Source organism: Cervus elaphus, chromosome 8 (assembly GCF_910594005.1).
Source record: "Cervus elaphus chromosome 8, mCerEla1.1, whole genome shotgun sequence".
Lineage (NCBI taxonomy): Eukaryota > Metazoa > Chordata > Mammalia > Artiodactyla > Cervidae > Cervus > Cervus elaphus.
The window spans coordinates 32,367,120-32,394,317 of NC_057822.1; the positions used below are offsets into that span (position 1 = coordinate 32,367,120).

Here is a 27,198-nt window from a genome sequence, read left to right on the forward strand (position 1 = left end):
TTTTCAGAACTTCAGCTTATCATTGAAGAAGTCACATGCTGAGTGAGCTGAAAATTCTATTAATTAGTTACACACTAGTAAGTAAGCTTTAAATCCCAATGCCAATTAAATCTATTTATAATTGCACTGGGAGCTGCTTAATATAGAACATGCCTCCAATCTTCATACAGATTCTGATCCATGGTGTTATATATAAAAAAGTAATTATTTTAAATGCATTCAATTAAAATATTTATTTTGAATTTTTTTTTATAATTTGAAGGCTTTTCTTTATTTCTTATACATATGTGCCTAATTGAGTGGATTTACAAGAAAGCCATTATAGTAAGAAGTTTGTATGATACACAAAGCATTATGATTAAAATTATATTATCAAATTAGAAATTATATTTCTAAATTTTTAGAAATGACTGCCAAAGTTCTAAACTGAAACTTCAGAAATATTACTGCTGATCACATTATAATTTCATGTCTTGCTGTTTGATAAGTGACTTTGGGGTAAAAGCTGAGTGACCTGTGCTTTAAGGTGACTGTGAATATTTGAGAACTTCTTCATTCCTGTTCACAGGTTGCCTGCTGCTGCTGCTGCTAAGTCGCTTCAGTCGTGTCCGACTCTGTGCGACATCATAGACATCAGCCCACCAGGCTCCCCCATCCCTGGGATTCTCCAGGCAAGACCACTGGAGTGGGTTGCCATTTGCTTCTCCAATGAGTGAAAGTGAAAAGTGAAAGTGAAGTCATTCAGTCCTGTCTGACTCTTAGAGACCCCATGGACTGCAGCCCACCAGGCTCCTCCGTCCATGGGATTTTCCAGGCAAGAGTACTGGAGTGGGGTGCCATTGCCTTCTCCAATCACAGGTTGCCTAGAGGCAGTGAAAATGCTGGATCTCTGAACTGAGATCATGAGTCTGATGAGACAATCTACAGAGAAGGGCTATGGGAACAGGAAGACACTGTGTGTTACTGATGACAATGCAAACTCCACACTGCTTGATATTTATTAAACATAATTTCAAATAGCTTTCACTAAAATTTTCAAAAATTTATTTGCCTATAAATATTAATTGTATGTGATTGGCAAACTCTTAATGGTGAGTATTGATATTTAAGCATGAACTTGCAAATAGGAAGTGTATGTGCAAATGTTTATTCTTATGTTACACAGTTGTGATATAAAGACGAAAAACCTACTTTATAATACATTATAGCATTTTATATGATTCTATATATATCAAGGATATCATAATAAGACAATTATTATAATCCTCAATATAGGAGATTAATTCGTGATCCACAATAACATAATTAACATATGGTTCCATAAAACCATACAGTACCATACAGGCCAGGTTCTGTAGATTTATTTTAGAAACTCTTACTCCAGGGAGAAAATTTTAACAAATAATAAACTAAACTTTGAGACTATTTTGCAAATAAATATGGGCAAACTTGATGACATAATCGAGTTCTTTTTGTTTATACCTTTAGTTCATCTCAAGGGACTACTGAAAAAAATTATGAGCACTTAATATCATGATTCTCTTCCTTGATTATTGATAACACTTAGAATAATGGCCTTCTGGTTCTATTTCTACAAATTGATTAAAACTAATTTATTACTATAAAGAGACAAGTATTTCAAGACACTGAACCAGGTTTTCAGGCTCTCTTCTATCTCTTCAGTCTTTGAACACTTAGTTACCACTTCTATAAATTTGTAAGATGCCTTACGATCTTAGAATTTTATTATACTTGCTTTTATTATGACCCAAAACATTTATCTTTCCAATTATTGATTTCCTAGTCCCAAGCTTAAGAGAATTCAGTTTTCTTAATCAGCAAGTCATTCCTGAGGTAAACTTTTATTTCAACAATTAAACAATTGTTGATAAAATAATAAGTATAGGGCTACATCCACCCAAATGATTGTTCATAGATCACATTAGGCACATTTAGCATTTGAGTAGAAGATGCCGAGCATATGCTGATTTATGTTATCACATGATTATACCTTTTTTATTATAAGAGATTTATATATCTGAATTATAATGACTTTGTGAAATATGGATTTTGCCTATTTTACCCAGTGGGAACTTACTATATTATCTATAGTATTAACCATTTTAACCAGTTCATATGCTGCTTTTATTTTCTTATAGCCAGTGACTAAGGAGAGTCTATTATTCAAAAATATTAAAAAAATATACTGTGGAGAGAAGACAAAATGGCAGAGTAGAAGACTTTGAGCTTCCCTCCTCCCATGAGAATCCCAAAATCACAACTAACTGTTGACAACTAACAATAAAAAAGGCTAGAAACTATGAAAAAGTATATTTTACATCCAAAGACAAAGTGGAAATCACAATGACATAGGAGGAGGGGCACACTCATAATATAAACAAATTCTATATCTTCTAGGTGGGTGACCCCACAAACTGGAGAATAATTATATGACACAAGTTTTCCCATGGGAGTGAGACCACTGAGCCTCATGTCAGCCTGGGGGCCTGGCATCAGGAGGAAGATCCCTGAGAGCATATGGCTTTAGGACCAGCAGGTCTTGATGGTAGAAGTTCTACAGGACTGGGGGAAAGAGAGACTCCACTCTAGAGGTGAGCATACAAGGTCCAACACACACTGGGTCTCAGCGCACAAGTAGTGACTCCATTGGAGCCTGAGCCAGACCTATCTGCTGGTCTTGGAGGGTCTCCAATAGCCAAGACATGGAAGCAACCTAAGTGTCCACTGACAGATCAATGGATAAAGAAGATGTGGTACGTATATACAATGGAGTATTCAGTTCAGTTCAGTTCAGTTGCTCAGTTGTGTCCAACTATTTGCAACCCCATGGACTGCAGCATACAAGGCCTCCCTGTCCATCACCAACTCCCAGAGTTTATTCAAACTCATGTCCATTGAGTCAGTAATGGAATATTACTCAGCCATAAAAAGAATGAAATAATGCCATTTGCAGCAACCTGGATGGACCTAGAGATTATCATACTAAGTAAAGTAAGCTTGACAGAGAAAGACATGCTATGATATTGCTTATGTGTGAAATTAAAAAAAAAATACAAATGAAATTATTTACAAAACAGAACAGATTCACAGACACAGAAATCAAACTTCTGGTTACCAAAAGGAATGAGGAAAAGGGATAAATTAGGAGCTTAGGATTTGAGCCACCATGAAGTCCATTAAAATACACACACTACTATGAATAAAATAGATAATGAGTAAGGACTCACTGCATAGCATGGGAACTATCTATATTCACTATCTTGTAATAACCTACAATGGAAGAGAAGGTGAAAAAAAGAATACACACACACACACATGCATATATATATTTAACTTAATCACTTTACTGTATACCTGAAACAGGCTGTAAAAAAACTATGTTTCAATAAATCATCTATAAATTATAAAAATAAAATTATTCATCTTTTTATTGATCATTTTTTCAAAACAAAATATTTTGTCATATTCAGTAAATACAATTGAGAGGATTCTTACTCATCAGGAGAAGAATAAATAAATTGGAAAAGAAACACAATTCAAAGTCATTGTATATTAAGTCTGTGAAGGAAAAAACAGAACAATCCTCTAAAGTTCCCTCTATCTCCTTGATATTAGAGAATCAGAATTTGATAGGTGAATATTAGCCTTTCTATGTCTTGGGGAAGCAAAAATTGTAATGATTCACCCCTGTTTTTGCATGTATCTTCCTTTGGTACAAATCTAGTCTGTATTGAGAGTCTACAGACTTGTAGGGATGAGTGAGTATCTGCCCACTCCAAGAATCTTGTCTTGTGAATGGATGAAAGTTACAACATAATTTTCCAAGGTTAGGAGTAGAATCTATAACCTCAGAAGAAATGGAAGCTAACAGGTTGAAATAAGGATTAGACCTGTGACCTTAAATTCATAAAGTCCTCCTTTTCTTATGGACTGAGTAGTTCTGCCTAGAAAATATAGGATCCTAGCCATAGGAAGTTGGACCAGCTTTCCTACCTTTGGCTCTCTAGTTAAGAGAAAGAAGGTTTTATCAGACAATTAACTATCCAAATCTTTCTTTAAAATCTCTAAGATACAAAATTCTGAAAGTTTCATTCAGAAATCTACTTCAGTACTACTAATGAATTCTAACATCAGAATGTTTCTTTTATAAAACTAACTCTACAGCAGTTCAAGCCTATTTCCTTGTCATATACTTAGGGAAGAAGAAAGGCAGTTAGCATGCCCTGTAAAACAATGAAGCCTAAAGTCGTTAAACTGCTATTCTTTCTCTTAACTTTCAGTTTTTTTTTTTTTTTTTTTAATTTTTTTATTAGTTGGAGGCTAATTACTTCACAACATTTCAGTGGGTTTTGTCAAGTGATTTTTTTTTAAAACCTTTCCTACGTCATTTTAATGTTTAAATTAATTGATTTTATTTCTTAGAGCAATTTAGAAAAAAAATGGAATAGAAAGTACAGAGGATTTATAATCATCAATTTATTTTTATTTACTCAAATAGTAAAAACTACTTTTTGAGGGGCTTCCCTCATAACTCAGTTGGTAAAGAATCTGTCTGCAATGCAGGAGACCCAGGTTCGTTTCCTGGGTCGGGAAGATCCCCTGGAGAAGAGAATGGCAACCCACTCTAGTATTCTTGCCTGGAGAATCCCATGGGCAGAGGAGCCTGGTGGGCTACAGTCCACAGGGTCGCAAGAGTCGGACACGACTTAGTGACTAAACCACCACCACCGCCATTCTTTTTAAAGATGTTGTCAATAAAGTATTTATTTTGAGTTAAACAAGAAAGTCATGCGTACTGTGTCAATGTTACAAAAACATAAAAAGATGCTAGAAAAATCAGATGGGCATCTTTGAATAGTAGTATTTAAATAACTAAGCTGTTATAGCTGACAATATTAAAGTCTATAAAGGTGCAGCTAAAGGTTGGCAGAGATCTAATGACTCCACTAAATTTTCAGAAATATGCAATTATCCATCTCTATGTACAGCTGAAAGAAAATAAATTATCTATACCTATTGTTATACATATTTCACAGAAAGAGTTGGGACTGTAGATACAATTTCTAATCTATCTGAATATTAAGACAGATATTGGAAGGGAAAGGTTGCCAAAGAAAAGTCAGGATATGTATTTTTTATGATCATGAGTTTTTCAGCATGCATTTACATTTAATTATGTATGTGCTGTGGAATGTATTCCTCTTTCATATAAAGTGAATGCTTAGTAGAATTTATATAAATTCTAGGTCTCTATTATACATATTTGACTGTGGCTGTTTTACATTATAAATTCAGATAATTTTATCTGGCACAACTGACAACTCTAAACAGCATCTGGAGGTCATCATCTGAGGTGTACTGCATAGGTAAATTTTATAAATATTTGGAGAACTTGTGAAGAAATAAGAAGGAGACTACATATTTCTTATTTTAAGACTTCTAGCTTGAATTTACATCTTGAAACACCCTTCTTAAACATTGCTTTGGTGGTGGTGTTGACTGGATATTGAACCTGGTGCAGTTGAAATAGAAATCAGATAGCTTTTCATACATTCTATATGGAAATCAATTATTCATTCACTTTCTCATCCACCATAAGTCACATACTGAGAAAACCCAAGGGATACAGTGATGAATCGGACATAGACCTGCCCTAAAAAGTGCACATTCTTTTCAAGTGTGTCTCTAAAATCAAATGTAAGAACAAAGTCAAACAAAAATTAGCATTTTAACTATTTGGCTTTGGAGTTCTTTTTTCATGAAATGAATACAAGTGGAATTAGAAACAATAATTCAGTCTTCTGAAGGCAGTTTTGTGTGGCTCTAAGATCTGTGGATTGGGGGTGATAGGTAAAGCCTTTCCAACATGGCAAGATGAAAAGAGCACTGAGGGATGAGGGAAATGACCTGATATGAGTCCCAGTCATTTCCCTCAGTGATAGTGTGGATTTGGGAAGACACTATTTGATTTCTGCTTTTCAGTCTCCTCATCTTTCTTTAACGCCCACTCGACATAGGTACACAATCCTTAACTGGGTTGGGTAGTGGCTGCTTGGTCTGGGTGGTGGAGGGTGCACTGGGGGTGGCTATTCTTCCTATTTTGCTGTTGTTGTTGTTTTTGCTTTCTCTCGATAAGAATTTTATGAATTTTAAACTGTTTTAATTTGTTGCAGTAAGAGATAATACGCCTGTGCTCCCCAATTTAAATAGCTGGCTTAGTAATAACTGAACACATCGTATTTCCAATGATAATAGCTTTCCTCTCCCAGAGATTCTGAGTGGGGACCTGACAACTTGAATGTCCTCTACCACATCTCCAATGTGACATTACTAGTGCTCCATCTACATTAAAGGGACCACATGGAAAAAGCAGTGAAGTGATGTCTACCAAAGTGCCCTGCAAACTGAAAATAGCTAGATGAATTAAAGATTGCTATTATTATGAACACAGTCTTGATACATGTCCATTAAAATGAGTGTTTATGTTTACTCAAAGTCAATTTAAACTCTACTTTCAAGGAATAAGAGGAAATGATGAAGGAGAGCTTTTCCACTTCTAGATAGGAGTGAAAGTGCATTTGCTTAGTCATATCTGACTCTTTGCAACCTCATGGACTGTAGCTGACCAGGCTCCTTCATCCATGGGATTTTCCAGGCAAGAATACTGAAGTGAGTTGTCAATTCCTTCTCCAGGGGATCTTCCCAACCCAGGTCTCTCACATTGCAGGCATACTCCTTACCCTTACCATCTGAGCCACCAGGGAAGTCCTAGAAAGGCTTAAGTTTTAAAAATGGTGGTTCATTGTTTAGTAGGTATAAAGTTTCAACTTTAAAAGATGAAAAAGTTCTACAGAATTGCTGCACAACAGTGGGAATACAGTAACAGTAAGCTGTACATTTAAAAATAGCTAAGATGGTAAATTTTATATTTTATTGTTGGAGAAGACTCTTGAGAGTCCCTTGGACTGCAAGGTGACCAAACCAGTCCATCCTAAAGGAAAGCAGTCCTGAATATCCATTGGAAGGACTGATGCCAAAGCTGATACTCCAATACTTTGGCCACCTGGTGTGAAGAACTGACTCATTTGAAAAGCCCCTGATGCTGGGAAAGATTAAAGGCAGGAGGAGAAAGGAATGACAGAGGATGAGATGGTTGGATGGCATCACCGACTCAATGGACATGAATTTGAGTAAACTCCAGGAGTTGGCGATGGACAGGGAGGCCTGGCATGCTGCAGTTCATGGGGTCACAGAGAGTCGGACATGACTGAGCAACTAAACTGAAATGAGCTGAACCACAATTAAGATAAATTAATGAAAGGCAGCTCAATGATTAACTACATCAGGGTTATGACTCTAGTAGCCTCAAGGACCTCAAAGCTAAATTTCTAAACTGAGTTTTATGGTCAACATACAAGTATAGCAACTGAATGCCAAGTTTCAAACAACAAATGTCATCTACTCTTAAGAAATGTCAGCTGCAGATATTTTTATTGTTAGGAATAAAATATTTATATCATGGAAGGTAGTGACTAAAAAAGTGCATTTGCCTCATGAGCTGAGTCTTTGTGTCAAGCACATAAAGTCATTAACTTTGTAGGAAGAGGAAACTAGATAACATATGAAATTCTAAGTTATCTAAATGCTCTACTATTTATGAGCATCTGTGCTCAGTTGCTCAGTTGTGTCTAACTCTTTGTGACCCCATGGATGGTAGGCTGTTAGGCTCCTCTGTCTATGGGATTTTCCAGGCAAAAATACTGGAGTGGGTAGCCATTTCCTTTTACAAGGGATCCTCTCAACCCAGTGATCAAATCCACATCTTTTGCAAATCCTCTACAAATATAAATCATATTTATAATTATTTTATATTTATTTTAAATTTAAGTAAAATTTATCATTTAATTTTTGTGGTGTTCAGTTAATAGTGCCTGTTGAATCAACTAAAATGTTAATTTAATAAAATATCTTGAGTATTTACTGAATTAATTTTTATGGTTAAAATGCAATTAGAATTTTGCCATCTGAACTTAGTACCATTACTGATAGAATGCCTTAACCAGAGGAAATCTAATTCTTTTGCCATTGAAGAGGTAACAGTAAGATCGTTTGTAATGATGTAGAACAATTGCAAGATGATCCTAAGAACAAAAATAATTCCTGAATAAAAAACAACTTGATTTCATAGGACTGACAAGACAAGAGGGGCAAATTCTATGGAAATTGGACAGTATGAAATGAATGGTGGTGAAAGAGTGGTAAGTCAAGAAGATGGAAAGTTAAACATAAAATATCTTATTATCATATCTACTCAGAATATATAACTCTAACATTAATGACTTGAATTTGAGGTAACTTCAAAAAAAGTTAGAAATAGTATATTTGGATTTGCTAACTCATATGGAAATGTTGCATTTTCTGCAACAAAAAGAAATTGTCTGATTAAAGGTTGCTAATGCAGTAAGAAATCTACTTGATGTTAAAGACAATCTGAATTACAACAGTTTCTGCAACATGAGATCTTGTTCATAATGCAAATATTTGTTTTAGAATTAGACACACTGCTCTAATCTTTAAATCTATAGCAAGAAGTTTGATGATTTAGAAGAATGATATTATAGTTTCTAAAATGTGAAAAACAGTAATTAAAAGTACTGAAACTAAGTTTTAGTCTTCATGTATAGAAATAAGTCATATTAAATTTCTTCTGCATATTCCTTCAAAAACATACTTTCATACTTTTACCCTATACTTGTTGATCCGAAATGACTTTTCATAAGGAAAATTAGTTGACACAAAGGTAATATTACTCCCAGGAAGGGAGTTATAAAATTATAAAAATGAAATTCTATTATGCAATCTACTATTTAGTAAGTGGCAAAAGTTCAATCAACAAAATATTGGTCCCTAGATTATTTCTGCATTTTAAAATGATATGAGTTAAGCAAAACTTACAACTTATTTTTCTCCATTTTCCAGGAGGATTGTAATTATTAAATATTTAATGACATGTATCATTAAAATTTTAAAGGAAATTCATATTCTAGTAATACAGGATTAATTCTGAAAGCTCTCAATACCACCCCATAAAAACATTTTCCTTAAGAGTAGATCACTAATGATTACATGATACTATTTATCTTATTAATAAAATATCAATACTAACAACAATTAATGAATTAAAATCTGTGTCTTTTTAATACTTGACAGCCAAGTCATCAAACGCATTTACTCAAAAATGTAGGTCTATTGTGAACCACATATCAGGATGCTCTTAGGAAGTTCATTCTTAATCTTTAAAAATATTTCCTCATATCAAAACATGCCACACATCCAGAGTACAAAGAGAAAAGTAACAATATGGTTGGAAGTGATAAAATCATTTTCCCTTTTTTGCTGAAAACATAAGGACACATAATACTCCTTAAAAAAAAAAATCCTGGTTCTTAAAATAAGGTTTCACCTGTCCTTTCACAATGAGGCTCAAGTATCAGAAGTATACATTATGGATATGGAAAGGGGTCACTTTGAGGAGAATAAGTTCCAGGAATAAAAATGGGGGAAATGCAAGGTAAAGAATCCAAAATTGATATCACGCTGTTTTCCCAAGGAAGACAGCATATAAGCTCTTTGTCATTCTGAGCTTAGCCATAAATCTTATGATTATTTTTCATCCCACAGTCACTCTCAGGATGTAGGATATGGTCAGGGGACTCTTTTGAATCCAGTGAATGCCTAAAGCTTCATGATCTAAAAATTTCTATGCATGATCATCACCTTATTTGGCAAGTCATGATGATAAGTGCTGGGCAATCAAGATATAAGAGGTGAATTCAAATTCATGTCTTTTAAGACTATTCACATCTACTTTCCTTTTAATAGTGATTCATTATAACTACCTACACAATATACTTTTTATTATAATAAATTAAATCAGTATCTCTTACTTAACAGCTTAAATCCATATCTCTTACTCCGCTTGGCACACAGAAAATAAATGCTTGTTAAATTTAGCTATAATTGTTACTGAACTTCAATTACAGGTATCAATTGATCAGAGTTAGCAGGGCATCTGGTAGGAATTATTTAATCAATAATATGGTCTGGCATATGGTTAAACTTTAGTTATCAAAATCATAAAATAAATATGTTTACACTCCTACCATATTCCATTAATAGAAGATGAAGAATCTAAAGTACATTTTATTCTTCAGAATAACAATTTCTGCCCCCCTTCACTTTACACATTGTATTTGCCATGTCCTTAAAACTAGATCAGAATTTAACAAAACTATAAAATAGACAAATAAAAATTCTAATTACACTTGCAGTTGTAGAACATAATGACAAATTTGGGTGTGTATGGTACTGATGGTGTAGCTATAGTACATCAAAAAAACAAATAAAAAATTTAATTGTATTGTTGGAAATAAACATTGCTATGATCAAAAGAAAACTAAAGGAAATCTAAGTGGTTTAAACATTGCAAGTTAAATTACTTTGAATAGATGTGAGGATGAAATAAAAAATAAATTCTTAGTAATTGTTAAAAACTTGGGTGACTACAGACCATTCTTCTGTCCCACTAGTGGAAAGATCTGCAATGAATAAAAGCGGAGGTGCATGTACGCTCAGTCATGTCCAACTCTTTGAGACCCATGGACTGTAGCCTGCCAGGCTCCTCTTCCCCTGGGATTTTCCAGGCAAGAATTCTGGAGTGGGCTGTCATTTCCTCCTCCAGGGGATCTTCCCGATTTAGGGATTGACCCTGCATCTCCTCCATTGCAGGTGGATACTTTACCACTGAGGCAGCTGGGAAGCCCATAGAGGGAGGGAAGTAAAGTTTTTTAAATCCCATTCAACACACATACATTGAATTTATTTTATTCAGGGGGGAAGGGAGGGATCTTTTAAGTTTTAAATATTTGGTGTCAGATATTTAAATGCTCAAATATAGTCCAATATTTATTTGAAAAAAGCAGAGTGTAATATGTATTTGAGGAATATTCATTTGAGAATAGTATAATATAATATGTATCAGGGAAAATATTTTTAAATCAGAGAAATGTTAATATTATGTATACCCCTGTCTGATTCCTGGGTCGGGAAGATCCGCTGAAGAAGGGTTAGGCCATCCTTTCCAGAATTCTTAGGCTTCCCTGGTGGCTCAGCTGCTAAAGAATCTGGCCTGCAATGTGGGAGACCTGGGTTCAACCCCTGGGCTGGGCAGATCCCCTGGAGAAGGGAAGATGCCCCTGGAGAAGGGAACGTCCTTTGGAGAAGGGAATGGTTTACCCACTCCAGTACTCTGGCTTGGAGAATTCCATGGACTGTATATTCCATGGGCTCCATGGTGTCAGAAAGAGTTGTACAGGACTGAATGACTTTTACTTTTACTTTCTTTCTTGATTTCTTTTACTCAACATCTTGTTTTGCTGTGTGCTCATCCATTTCCAAGATAGCAGGTATTCATTTCGAGGCTATATTACATTTTATTTATCCATTCTAGTATTTATTGATGTTCAGAATGTTTTCTTACTTATCAACTAATGGCCTTAGCTTCTTGTAATATCTATTCAATAAAAAAAGAGAACACCTCAGAATTTGAAGTGATCCTCCAAAATTACCAACAAGGAAAATGCAGGATAATCCTAAAAATAAGTCATTGAACACACATTAGGTTTCATTTGTCAATGTATTTTATATACATATAAGTAAATGATATATGCCATATATATATATGACCTTAGTGCTATCTAAAGGAGTTTTAAGATGATCAAAAAAACCTGTATGTGGGTCAAGAAGTGAGAGTTAGAATCGGTCATGGAATAATTGACTAGCTCAAAATTGGGAAAAGAGTACAACAAGGCTGTATATCATCACCCTACTTATTTAACTTATATATAGAGTACACAAAGTAAAATTCCAGGCTGGGTGAATCACAAGCTGGAATCAAGATTGCCAGGAGAAATATCATCTCAGATATGCAGATGAATCAAAAACTTCAGATATGCAGATGATACCCCTCTAATGGCAGAAGAGAAGAGGAACGAAAGAGCCCCTTGATGAAGGTAAAAGAGGAGAGTGAAAAAGTTGCCTTAAAACTCAAAATTCAAAAAACTAAGATCATGGCATCCAGTCACATCACTTCATGGCAAATAGAAAGGGAAAAAGTGAAGAAGTGACAGATTTTCTTTTCTTGGGTTCTAAAATCACTGTGGATTGTGACTGCAACCATGAAATTAAAAGATACTTGCTCCTTGGAAGAAAAGCTATGACAAATCTAGACAGTGTATTAAAAAGCAGAGACATTACTTTGCCAACAAAAGTCCGTCTAGTCAAAACTATGGTTTTTCCAGCAGTCATGTATGGATGTAAGAACTGGACCCTACAGAAGGCTGGATGTCAAAGAAGAGATGTTTTCAAACTGTGGTGCTGGAGAAGATGCTTGAGAGTCCCTTGGACTACAAGATCAAACCAGTCAATGCTAAAGGAAATCAACCCTGAATATTCAGTGGAAGGACTGATGATGAAGCTGGCCACAGGATGAGAAGAGCTGACTCATTAGAAAAGATCCTTATGCTGGGAAAGACTGAAGGGAAAAGGAGAAAGGGGCGACAGAGGATGAAATGGTTAGATGGCATCACCAACTCAAAGGACATGAATCTGGGCAAACTCCGGGAGATAATAGAGGACAGGGAAGTCTGCCATGCTGTAGTCCATGGGGTCATAAAGAGTCGGACACAACTTAGTGACCGAACGACAGCAACAACAAAGATGATTATTGTTCAAATCTGCACTTAGCACTTCTAGAATAGATTGATCAAATGAAATATAATCAGAAAAGTCCCTTACCCCAATTCAGATCACTAGCGATTTAGGTAATATTTGAGTGCATCACTCTACTTTACATTTATCAATATTAAGACCTAAAATATTCTCAAAAAGTCTTCCATAGTTATTAATTCCTTGACTAACTGGATTTTCCATGACCACTGAAAACTCAAAATCAGATCCATGTATAATGTTGAGTTATCAAAAGAGAACATTAAAAAAGAAAACAAAAATAATAAAAGTAAACCTCTGTCAATTCTGGATAAAACATTGAAATATTCCATACAAAAGAGATTACATACAAGGCAAAAGATCCTATACTCTGAGATAATTGTAGATTAAAATTCTAAATTTTACCTTTCTTATTTCCAGAAAGGAAAGCAAATAACATAAACCATATGTTTACTTTTTCCTATAACTTCTACCTTAGTTATGACTACAAGGACAAGAAAGTGTATTTAAAAATATGTGTAAAAGGAAATATTCATTAGCACAAGTTAGCATATTCTAATAGCAGTGTTTTGTAATATTAAATGTTCCTCTTATTCATAATAAAATGTATCAGTTTAATTTTCAAAAATATATCAAATATTAAAATAGAAAAACGAATTGTATGGTATGTCTAGTTATATTGCAAACAAACATAAAAAACTATTTGAAAAAAATCTATATATACTGTTCACTTTTTTAATGAAATAAACTATGTCAAATTTCATTCTAATTCATTGAAAACATAAACATCTCATTGAATTTCCTTTTAATTTAGCAATCAAATGACATGTGTGCACTATCACACTCTATGAAAAAAATTAGATAATAGTTCCTGATGAAACTTGACCATATGTTTAAGAGTAAAGTAATGTCTCTGGAATTGCAAAAGTGATTTCTTTTGTTAAGGTTCTCATCCCTCTTTCTCAATACCTTCATTCTTCCTTTTCAGGCTCAATATTTTATTAGTATCTTCTGGCTACGTGAGTACCCCTAGCATAAATCATGAATTTTTATAAATTTTAATAGAATAAATCATAATTAAATAGAACCAGTAGTTCAAATAGGAATTTCAAAAGTGAAAACAGAAGAATACTATGAGTATTATATAATACTTGTAAACTTAAAAACACAAATATTATTTATTTGATCACATCTTTTACAAGTAGATATTATTTTGCCTTATTTTAAATCATGGATTTCCTTAGCCCATTATGATTTTTCATAAATAATATGACTTTATATCTGAGGTATTTCTTTAAGAAATCACATGTCACAATACTGCTGCATTAAAATATGCACTTGTAAAGCTGATTCTGATCATTAATCTCTGTTCTAGATTGATTTGTGTACTTTTTTTTTTTATCATAGGCTGGACTACACTTGAAATAAATTTATCAATAAATAACAGACCATCTCAAGTCCTGACCTAGTCCTGCACTCATTTCTTGCTTCCATTGAGCATTATTCTAGGACATGGCTGGCTGTTCCAACTCTGGTTAGCTCCAGTGAGTCAGGAAATGAAGAATTATTACAACATGGAAAACTGTAATGGTGGGTTGGAGCAAATCACTCAAAGGAGGCACTTAAATTCTTTGGCTACACTTTCAGTAAAACCTCTTGGATGAATGGAGCTATTCAATAACTCTCTCTCCCAATGGCACTGATACCCAAGATGGTAGAGAGACAGCTTGCATCTACTTAACCCATCTTGCTTTCAAAATATACTATGTACAAGTTGGACCACAACAAGTGCCAAATCTGCTCTTTCCGAAATGTCTGCTCAGTGACATCCCATTCAACATCTCCACAACAGGGGCCTCCCCCTTGGATATCAGATACCAAATTAGACTTGAGCTGTATTTTCCTGCCTCTTTTTAGTCCTCTGCAGACTCTCTCGCCTATGTTTCATGTCTATTGTACCAGCATGTACACAGAATTTTAATTCCCTGCTGGGAGCAAACTACTAAATTTATAAATACCAATTATTTATTACCTAATTTTTAAACTATCATAATATTTCTCCCTGAGATAAATTATTGTTTTTAACATGCAGGCTTAATGCAATAAATGTTTAATATCACTGACACATATTTATTTATATATCATATTGTTGCAAGAATTTGAGACACAGTCAGTCAGAACTGCACCTAGCATTGACATTACTTTACTAATAGTGAAACTAGTATCATATATACCACAACTCAGTATTTTCGTGAACTAACAAAGGGTTAGGAATATTCTTTGCCATCTTTGTTAGTCTATTAGCTACATGTTTTGATTAATGTAGGATTTGGTCCAATGATACTGTCCAGAATCAGGTAGCACTGATGCAAAACGATGTAATTTTATACTCAAAATACTCTAATCACCATGGGTTCACTGTTGTAGAATAACTGCAATGGAAGGACTATTGCATATCAAATCTTTATTTTCATTGTCTCACATACTGAAAATTTAGGGAAATCATTCTGATTTAGTTATATTTTACTCTATCTTCTCTGGTATATTAGGTGTTTCCTATTTTTCTACATTTATCATGTGTAATGTTGGAATGTAAGAGAAAACTCAATATGATTAAGATTATACATCTTTCATTACAATTCATCTTACAACATGTTCAATGCTGTCTCCCACTTTTGCACTATGTAAATATTTTCTAATGGCTTCAAGTCATCTTTTATATCTGCTTATCCCAAAATATGAACTAAGCATTGAACTATTATTTTTGTCAATATATATTGAACTTATATGCTAAATTATAATGTTTTTAAAGCAGAATGAATGTATATTTAATGTTTATACTGCAAAATATGTAAAATGCTATATTAAAATAAAAAACTCAGTTCAAAACTTTTCTCTCAAACATCTCTATGGACAATGATCCTTCGGAATAATGACACTTAAATGGATGCACTCGTCTTTAAATGAAAACTGGCAAGAAAATAAGGATTCGTGCTCTTTCTTTCTCACATTGTTAGCCGTTTTTATGGTTTAAGATATTTTTTCCTCTGATCTACTGTAATAATATTCCAGGAAGTGGTCTTTGAATCACTTGCCAACCCTGCTTTAAAACTCAGAGCCAGAAGAAATGTTTTCCTATGTGCTCATTATGGTACCTTTTTTATATTGTAGCATATTTTGTTCTATATAAAAATTACCAATTTTTTTTGGTCTTTCTGCCAGTAGACTATAAGATCTTTGAGGGTAAGGACTATGTCTTGCTTATGGTTCTATCTTTCATGCCTAACACAGTTCCTAAAATATGATCTGTTAAAAGAACGTTCCATGGCAGGAACCCTATAACTTACTTTTTTGCAGCCTTCACTCTACCAAGGAAATCCTCTCCTATGGTCTGTGCTCAGTTAACACTAGTATATTGACTGTCCTTCCCCTATTTTCAATATCACGCCAAAGTCAATGTGTTGACTGACTTAGATTTTATATATACTTTAAAATTTTTTTCTGTCTAGTTAAACTGAAAATTATGAGTTTGTTCATGGAGACAAGTGTTAATGAAAGTCAAATCAGGTACTGGCTCTGACATCAGTTTAGGTATAGACGTTTGAAGAAGTTAATCTTTCTAAATTTTAGTCTTCTCAATTGTTGATGTGGATAATAATACTGGTTTTTAAATGCAGATTGTGTATTATAATTGAAATAGTGCCTGAGAAGGATATACTACTCTACAGGACAGTGGTTGTTCAACTTTAGAATCACTTTGATATCATTTGAATGACATCATTAAATGATGGCTGAGCACCACTGTTAAGAGTTTCTGACTCAGAAACTCTGGGCTTTGGGAATATGAATTTCTCACAAGCTCTTGGGTGTGACTGATGCTGTCAATGCAAAGATCATACTTTGAGAACCACTGTTCTCAAATGTTACTGGGGAACATTTGATACAGGGAACTGTTACTATAACATGATTAAACATTTTTGTTTGCTCCTGTATTCATATTATAATCCTTTAACATTTACATATTTCAGTGATTTTACTATCCTAGGTGGATATGTTATTTTTTATTTCAATACTTAGTAGTTTGCAAACTTACTTATATTTTGAAAACTTACTTAATAAAAAATGAGGTAAAATATTTTCTACCCATAAATTTTAATATATTAAAATGAAAAATTACTTGATCAGCTCTATAGCAAGATGAAAAAATATATTAAAGAACTTTTGAGAAAATGTTTTCAATGGCATGTATATGGCATTATGATATAAATCCATGGGTCATAAAATACAGTTGAAACTTACAGAAAGTTAATAAAGTTGAGTAACAATTAACTCACAATGTACTAAGCTCTTAACAAAACTAGGTTTGGATCTTGAATTTAAACAGTCTGATACATTAATCTCCTCGACCCACACTACTAATTGGAATGCATGCTCGCAGCATACTATGCGATAGACTTGGTGAAAGATTATTTCTTTGCCAGGGCATATTCAATATTCAATTATTTTCTTGTTAATAATTTACCCTGCATAATAGAGAAAACACAGTAAATAACCATCTGTCTGCAGGAGCAGCTTTTATATTTACAAATAGACACAACATAGAATCTCAGCAAGAGGCACGTAGAAAGAAAAGAACATTCCAGGTTAACTGCTTAAATGAAGGAATTTGCCAGACTATCTTAAACTTATCTTTATCTATCTTAAACTTGCTGCTATTCTTGGCTCCTAGTTTGGATAAAATAATGATAATCCAAGATGGGATTACAAGGGGGAGAAGATAGTATGTTAGGAAAGCTAAAGGTTTTAGGGTATACAGACACATGCATGTATAAACTTAGTTAACGCACGGAACAAATTTTATTAATAACATGAACTCCAAGCTATTCATTGGAAAGTTGGAATTTTCAAAATGGCCACCACCTATGGCAGGAAGAAGGGAACCACTCAGAGGCAGCTACAGCAATGGCTATAGGTAACCAAGAAAAGAGGGAAAGCTATATCGTGACGCATAGAAAGTAGGACAATGCAAAGTCAATATGTTTGTTTCTGCAAGGCAGGCATGAACATACTGCAGTCTTGCCTGGGAAAGGAACTAGAACAAGAATGATAGGAGACTAAAACAAAATATTTTAGTATTTAGGAATACTAAAATAGATTATTAGTATTTTTGGCTATTTTTTAAAATCTTATCCTGAAAAGTATTTTAAGGTTAGGCTTCCCAGGTGGCTCAGTGGTAAAGAATCTGCCTGCCAATGTAGGATATGAAGGAGATGCAGGTTTGATACCTGCGTGGGGAAGATACCCTGGAGAAGGAAATGGCAACCCACTCCAGTATTCTTGCCTGGGAAATCCCAAGGACAGAGGATCATGGCAGGCTACAGTCCATGGGGTCACAAAGAGTCAGACACGACTGAGTGACTAAAAACAGCAAACATTTTAAGGTTACTGGGCAGCAAATGCTGAAACAGTTCCTAATATTAACTTTAGCTTATTAATTTTGACATTACTGAGGCAGCAACTTATTCAGACCACGGTTTATAGTCATAAGTTATACAGAAGACATAAGAATCTCTAGGGTCTTCGGGTAAAGATGGCGGAGCGTGGTTACAGCTTTTCGCTGACTACATTCAGCCCGTCTGGTAAACTTGTCCAGATAGAATATGCTTTGGCTGCTGTAGCTGGAGGAGCTCCTTCAGTGGGAATTAAAGCTGCAAATGGCGTGGTCTTGGCAACTGAGAAGAAACAGAAATCCATTCTGTATGATGAGCGAAGTGTCCACAAAGTGGAACCAATCACCAAGCATATAGGTTTGGTGTATAGTGGCATGGGCCCAGATTACAGGGTACTTGTGCACAGAGCTCGAAAACTAGCTCAACAGTACTATCTCGTTTACCAAGAACCTATTCCCACAGCTCAACTGGTCCAGAGAGTAGCTTCCGTGATGCAGGAATACACCCAGTCAGGGGGTGTTCGCCCATTTGGAGTTTCTTTACTTATCTGTGGTTGGAATGAGGGACGGCCATATTTATTTCAGTCAGATCCATCTGGAGCTTACTTTGCCTGGAAAGCCACAGCAATGGGAAAGAACTATGTGAATGGGAAAACTTTCCTTGAGAAAAGATATAATGAAGATCTGGAACTTGAAGATGCCATTCATACAGCCATATTAACCCTAAAGGAAAGCTTTGAAGGGCAGATGACAGAAGATAATATAGAAGTTGGAATCTGCAACGAAGCCGGATTTAGGAGGCTTACCCCAACTGAAGTTAAGGATTATTTGGCTGCCATTGCATAATAATGCAAATAATGAAGTGACTGAAAATGCAGAATTTCAGATAACTTCTCTACTTAAACATGTTTAAAGTATGTTTTGTTTTGCAGACTTTTTGCATACTTATTTCTACATGGTTTGATGGACTGATGTTTTTAAAATGAGACTTATAAATCATAATAAACTCTTAAATTAAAAAAAAAAAAAAGAATCTCTAAAACTTCTGTAGTCACTATTTGACTACAAATTAACTGGAATAATTATCAGGAGGAAAACAATTTAACACATCTTAGGCATGAAGTTTATATGATTTTTATTACTCAATTAAAATAATTAATGATATATATTAAAAACTCTCTCTGAAAAATATTGTATTGAGCTTATTTACATTCTCTGGACTAGTTTTCAAGACCGGTGCACTGCTTTGTCTTTAAGATGTCCTTAAGATTAATCAACTTGAATTATTTTTATTCATACTTTATTGCTAATTTATCTATTTTCCAATATCAACAAAGGCAAGTATGAAGTGAAGTGAAAGTCACTCAGTTGTTTCCAACTCTTTGCAACCCCATGGACTATACAATCTATGGAATTCTCCAGGCCAGAATACTGGAGTGGGTAGCCTTTCTCTTCTTTAGGGGTTTTTCCCAACCCAGGGATTGAACCCAGGTCTCCAGCATTGCAGGTAGATTCTTTACCAGCTGAGACAAGGGAAGCCCCAAAAGACATGTATAAAAGCCTAAAATATAAGATAGCATTAAGTAAAATTTTCAAAGATCTGATTACTGAAATTTTAGGAAATAAAGCATATTTTAAGAGCCAGGGAATCATTATTAGTCAGAAACTGCCTTTTATTTTCTCAAAGACTGAACTGTTATCGGAATAATCCTTAAGTTTCATGTTTTACGACTTCTTATTTTTCAACTAATTGCTCAAAATATGACCTTATGAGATTCTAATAATGTGTTTACCAAGGTAAAGTTTGGGAGGAGTGTGTACAAGTGCATAAACAACCTTTAAATCATGTTACTATTCTGAACACAACAAACAAATTTTAGAGAGTAGTAAAGGGTCAAGATTGGGAATAAGGCCTTATATGAAGGCAATTTTAATACATAAGTAAACAGCAATTCAATATTTCATATATTGATATCCCCACCTCTCATGTCTTCAAAACATCCAGAATGCAGCCATTTGTTCCTGCCTGACCTGTTTCCACTCTGGTCCAAGCCCCCATCCTCTCCCTCCTGGGTTATCACAATAGACTCCTCAGGTACTCATTGTCTACGGCCTAGTCTCAGGAGCAACCAAATTGATTCTTCTAAAATGTCTGACCTTTAAATCGATTCCTGTCTTACAGTAAAAAACAAATTCTGAGAAAAGTTGGTGAGGCCCTACATGATTTGGTTCCATCTCTCTCACCCCATGCATTCTCACGTTTTGTTCACATATCCTTCCAGTTGTTCTAACATTGGCTAACTCTCTTCAGTTGCGTTGGGCTTACTTGCCTCTCCTTGAACACTGGGGAACATGTTTCAACCTTAAGTTTTGATCTTGCTCCCTCTTCCATTTGTATGGCTTAAATAATACCTTATTAAGTGAGCCCTTTACTAATCATTCTAGTATGAAAATTAGCAAATTCCTCCTTCTGCCAGTACCCTAGACCCCTTCCCCTACTTTTTGTCTTTCAACACCACCCATTGACACATGACATATTATGGATTAGTTGATTTTTTAATTGTCTAACTGGCTTCCTGCTTCCATTATGACAAATGCCATTATAATTCGAGTCCCACAAAGTCAGAGTTGATTCTACGCTGCTTCATTGCTGCGTGCTTTGAGCTGAGAACATTGCCTCATCCATAGTGGGTGCTTGATAATATTTGCTAAACACATGAATGTTCATTTGTAATATTCATTTGTTTGCTTTCAACAAGTAAAATATTTAAAAACTTAAAATTTCCCAGGACTACAAAATGAACCTTAAGACTAAAGTTATTTGTTTTACTAAACAAAGAAGCAAACAAGTAAAGCTCTGTTCTCAGGGTAATTATTTGTACAGCTTTACCTCCAAAAAGCCTTAGTTTGGCAATTCTTTCCTCTATCTTAACTCAAACGTTTTTTCTTACAGCATATGTATTATTTATGGGTTGAGAAATTGCAAGTCTTTTTGAATGTGTCTGTTATAAAATATGTTTGTATTTGCTAAATCTTAGAGATTTCGATTTTAGACATATCAAAAATGTAGTACATATATATATATCTATCTCAGTGAAATCATACACCTCAATCACAATGATCTATCTTTAATAGAAATAACTAGTCTGTACTAAAATATATTTTATAGAACACTTACTGTTTTGTATTAATTTTATTTTATTTTTTTGTTTTATTTTTTGTATTAATTTTAAATAGAGTAATTGTAAAACATCTGTAATTTAGCACATGGACTAATATGAAAGAAAAAGCTAAAGTATTGTCATGGGGAGATGGCTTCACATGAGGACAAGGAACATAGCTAAGAAATGAGAAGTCTTAAATAACTCAGAATTGCACTGTGTGGATAGCGTTTCACTGACCCCAGGGAGGAAGATCAAAATCCTTAGCGTGACATTCAAGATTTGTCATGACCCCGGGTCAAAATGTCAGCAGCCCCGCTGGCAGCTGGTCTCCGCACTTGTGTTCTAAGTGCCGGACACAGTGAAGGGCTGCCTCTCCACAATACGCTTTAAGTTTTCCTGAGTTACTTTACTCATTCTGCTCCCTATGGAAAAATGCTCATCCTTTGAAATCCATTTCAAATGCCTCTTCCTTTGGGCAGTCTTGCTCCTCGGTGCCTGGGGTTGAAACATGCCCTCTTCTGATCTCCACACTGTATCAGTATAGGACTCACTATATTGCAGTTTTTATGCATATGTCTGCATCATCCAAATATGGATAATTATCTGAGAGTGGGAATCATCTCCTATTCAGATATACATATCCTGTACTGTATTAGATAAATGACATAATCACATTTATAAAGTTGCAGTTGGGAACAGATATTTTATTATAATAGAAACATCTTTTCTATAGCAAGATTCTAAAGAATGTATAGGGTATTCTACAGGGAATATTTAAACTTAGTTATTTTTAAATATTTTTGCCAAAATTATTTCTACTGCTTTGATTTTTGCTAGTGAATAATTACCTCTTAAGTTAATCAAACTTTCCAATAGTTTGCATTTTGTTGTTCTGAATGAAAAAGTTGAACATTACTTCTGTTTTTTTTAAAATAAAAACCCTTCTCTTGTTCTCTCTTCATTACTACCTATTTGATTTTGTTTATATGCTACATGTATTCAGAAATAAGCTTCAAAGTAAACCTACCACAATAAAATATTGCAGTGTGCCCATGTGGGAAAATTACTACTCTAGGAAAATAAATCTTGTAATAAAGAAGTATTCATTATTATAATGGATACTTCAGTGAATACTTCAATTTCAGCTTTTTGCTAATGACCTATATGCCCCAAGCCTTTCTGAAGAGCTTTCAATTTTTGAGTTAAGACTAAACATAGATTACCTCCCAGTGAGATAAAGTCCCCCAGGAAGAGCTGACTGAGCAAAAATAGTTCACAACAATGGAAATCTTTTAAAATGCAGATGTTTATGATTATCAAGGCTTTTATCACATGTTTCATGTTAAAAATAAAAGGAAAAACACCTGACATTACCCAGCAACACTAAGTGAATGTCTTCTTGTCAAGGAAATGGTTCTCAACAAATGACAAAAATTGAAAACAAGATTCTGAACATTCATTTGGCCCAAATAAATGGTATTTCACCTTATTTTCACCTTAGAAGTACCTGGGGATTTTCCAAAAATACAGTCCAAGGTCCCATCTATAAAGACTGCTTTTTAATTCACATGGGGCTTGTGCACCAGGCATTTTATAGACGTTCTAAAGTTCAATAGGTTAGAGAAGCCCAGGGTAAATATCTCTGGGGTGAATCTCTTGGAAATGTATTTTTTAGCCAGGTTAGTCAGCTTTACTAAAAATAGATATTTCTGACAATTACATTAACAGCAGTAGGTATTCTATATGGTAAACAATTATGTCATGGCACGCACAACAGAAAAAATAATGTTTATTTTAAACAAAAAACATTGCCTTGGTTTCTGTATTTCACAGATTAGTAATAAAATTTTTTTTTCCCCCTGAGAGAAAAATGTCAAATTACAATTTGACTGAAAAGGGTTTTGAACAAGAGTTCGTGTGGATGGCTAGATTATTTTGGACTTAAAATAGGTAATCTTTCCACAGCATGCTAATGGACAGCCAGTGTCTTAGTTCATGCTTCTATAACATAATACCATAGACTGGCTTATAAACAGCTGAACTTTATTCCTGTCAGTCCTGGAGGCTGAAAAGCCCAAGATCAATGCACTGGAAGAATTGGTGTTTGGTGAAGACCTGTTCCTGGTTTATAAAACTCACTGTATATCTTCTCACTGTAACCTTTCAGGGCAGAAGTGGAGAGGGAGCTCTCTGGGGTAGCTTTTGTAAAGGTACTAACCCATTCATGAGAAAATCACTCTTAGGACCTAATAACCTCCCTAAGGCTAGTCCTAAGACCATCACATTAAAGGTTAAGACTCCAATGTATGAATTTTGGGAGGACATAAGCTTTAGTCCACTGAAGCAAGGCAACTAAATCCTTAACATATACTAATTTTTCAGTTGGCTGGTAAATAACCAAAGCTATTATGCAGGAGACATGGTTGTACCCATTACATCCAGCATCACTGAATATAACTCTGGATATCATAAGGCACAAATGTATGTTTTTATTTAAAATGAATATTCAGATGTTTCCCAATTCTTTTAATGTAATACTGGGTTGGCCAAAAAGTTCATTCAGGTTTTTCATGTTACGGAAAAACCTGCATAAATTTTTTGGCCAGCCCAATATTTTGCAATTGGTACTTTACTATTTCTAAAATAATTCTTAAATAGTATTGACTGATTTTTTAAATCACAGTACTACACACAGCAAAAACAAATCAAGGGAAATGACTTTTTAGAGGCAACACCAAAGATACAACCTATGAAATAACTGATAAGCTGGACATCATTAAAATTAAAAACTTCTGCTCTGCAAAAGACAATGTCAAGAGAATGAGAAGACAGACCACAGAGTGGGATATAATGCTTGTATAACACATATCGGGTAAAGGACTGTTACTGAAATTATACAATAAGAAAACAATCTGATTAAAAAATGGCCAAAGACTTTAACAGATCCCTCACCAAAGATACATAGATGGCAAACAGACTTACGAAAAGATGCTTCACATCATGTATCATCAGGGAAATACAAATTAAAACAATGAGATACCTCTACATACCCACTAGAATGACCAAAATCTAGAATACTGATGATGTTACACAATGGTGAGGGTGTGGAGCACTGTGAATTCTCATTCTATGCTGTTAGGAATACCAAATGACACAGCTACTTTGGAAGATATTTTAGCAGTTTCTCACAAAACTAATCCTACTCTTACCATATAATCCCACAATCATGCTCCTCACTTTCAACCTAAGGGAAAGGAATGCTTATGTCTACACAAAAACCTGCATATGGACATTTTTAGAGGCTTTATTCATAACTGCCAAAACTTGGGAGCAACCAAGATGCCCTAAATGAGTGGAATAATAAACTGGTATATCCAGGCAGCGAAACATTATTCAATATAAAAAGAAATGAGCTATCAAGCTATGAAACACAGGGAGGAACCTTCAAGTCACATTATTAAATGAAAGGAGACAATCTGAAAGGACTACATGCTGTATGATTCTAACTAGATAACATTCTAGAAAAGGCAAAATTATAGAGTAAAAAAGAGTAGGGGTTGCCCAGGTTATTGGGGGAGGGAGGGGAGGGAGAGACAAACAGGCAGAGGACAAAGTATTTTTTTAGGTCAGTGAAATGCTCTGTATTATACTATAATGTTGGATACATGACATTATACATTTGTCCAAACCTAGAGAATGTACAAGCCCAAGAGTGAACTCTAAGGTAAACTATGTACTTTGGGTGACTGTGATGTGTGAATTTTGGTTCATCAGTTATAACAAATGTACCTCTCTGGTGAGGCACAATGATCATGGGGGAGGTTGTGCATGAGTAGGGGCAGGGAATGTGAAAATTTTTTTACCTTATTCTCAATTTGGCTGTGAACCTAAAACTGCTCTATAAACAAATAAACAAACATAAGAAGAATGTATACTAATAGGCACATAATTAAAATATTCAAGTGGAAACACTAAATAGAGCATGAAATATTTTTCTTACTTTCTTTAGCATTCCTCGGCTACATAAAAAGTTCTAAGCTAGTTTTTTTGTCTGTACCTAGGGTCTGAAATGTAAAACTTCATTTTATCAATTTTTGAGAGATAAGGAGGGGGGTCAGGAACTAAAGAAATACGCTCAAAAGAAACAAATATCTACTCTTTAACAGTTTCTCTCTTTTAATAAAGAGAGTTAAAAGAGAAAGATAAGGCATTACCAATTCATTACGTACAATGAAATATCTTTCTTTAACCTTTGTGCTTTTTTTTTTTTAAAGTGAATACTGCTAAAGTGTTACACAGATGTACCTTTGCTTTTCTTTATCTTGAGTAAGCAAAAGAGGATGAAAAATAAAATCACTGGAGAAAATAAAGACAAATGACAAGCTGGTCAAAGAGAATGGAAGTGAAAATCTTCACTTATCAAATACTTAGACAAGTTATGAAAAAAATCTCATTTTCTAAGTCTATTTAAAAATAGTCTGACTTTGCCCAAAATATTTGAAACATTGTAAAAAAGAAAAATAAAAACTAGTTCGGGGAGTTAAAAACTTTCTGTAGAATAAGAAGCAAAAAAAAAAAAAAAGCATTACATACACACAAAGTTTTAGTTAAGAAAGCATTAAAAAATGTGAACGTGATGAGTATTTCTGATGAGGGATTCTAAGATGCAGACACTGATTTAGCCAAGATGCAGCTGAACTTGTTTGACGCCCAAGTGGAATTATCTAAATCAAAGTAAAGGAATATATCGGTTCTCATAATTAACATTGGGGGTGGGGAAGAAGTTCCTAAAATCCTAGATAGAAAGACTACCCTGAAGGTATGGAGATGGAATCACTCCCTTTCAACCATATGGAAAAAGAATGGTGTAGGAGTATTCTTTTAAAATACAAAGAATAGCTAGAAAATAAAATCTGTCCATCATATGGCATATGATATCATTTTTACCATGTTAATTTTATTTTGCTTTTAAGTAAAAAGCTGCTTGAAGATTAATTCATTAATCCCTATAAACACTTGTTGAAGGTTTACTATTTCCCTCACACTACTCTAAGAATTAGAGAGGAAAAAAAAAGTCTAATAGACACCTTTGGTTCCCTGAAATTTGCAACCCAGTTTTGACATATTCAACTATGACAAATTCCATAATAGTAGTATCTACAGAGCACAGAAGTTATGTTTAATTCTGATTAGATGTGAGAGGTGTGACTGGGGATTCTGAGTTGGATTTTGCCGAGGGTTGGGATGGTGGTAACATGACTTTCAGGTTATATGTCTTTTTCTATTGAGAATATGGAGAATTTTATTGATTAAAAATTAACAAGCTCAAGTGTAATTAACTTAGTCAAACATTAAGCATTTCATTACCTCAAGCATATGGTAGTTTGATAGCCAGTCCAATACCTGACACCATATTATAAGCAGTCAGAAGAATCAAGCAAGTTTTAGATGGCTGTGAACAGGCTGAGAAGCAAGGCTGGTTTTTTTGGGTAAAGTTTCTATACAGCTTAGATAAAAAGACCATCTGGATCAAAAAGTCTTCTTCCCTTTAAGACTACACTATGATTTTATAAAATTTAGTTTAAACTCTATTATCAGTAACTATTTAAACTTCATCTTGCATTAAGAAAGGTTACACATTTTTTGAAATCCTTGTGCTGCTTTTAAGGGTTTCCCTGGTGGCTCAGATGGTATAGAATCTGCCTGCAATTTGGGAGACCTGGATTCGATCTCTGGGTCCTATTAAGTTTATTTTGAGGTTTATACTATTTAAGGTGC

At 34.4% G+C, this 27,198-nt stretch overlaps 2 protein-coding genes across 2 annotated transcripts in view; one reads left to right on the forward strand and one right to left on the reverse strand.

The window, feature by feature from the left end:
* Positions 1–27,198, reverse strand: part of SPAG16 (sperm associated antigen 16) — a 965,654-nt gene that overhangs the window by 156,477 nt on the left and 781,979 nt on the right. The gene's annotated exons all lie outside the window — the stretch shown is intronic.
* Positions 18,385–19,288, forward strand: LOC122698725 (proteasome subunit alpha type-2). Its single transcript, XM_043910140.1, has one exon. It carries the CDS (start codon positions 18,398–18,400, stop codon positions 19,100–19,102), a length of 705 nt encoding a protein of 234 aa, XP_043766075.1. The 5' UTR covers positions 18,385–18,397; the 3' UTR covers positions 19,103–19,288.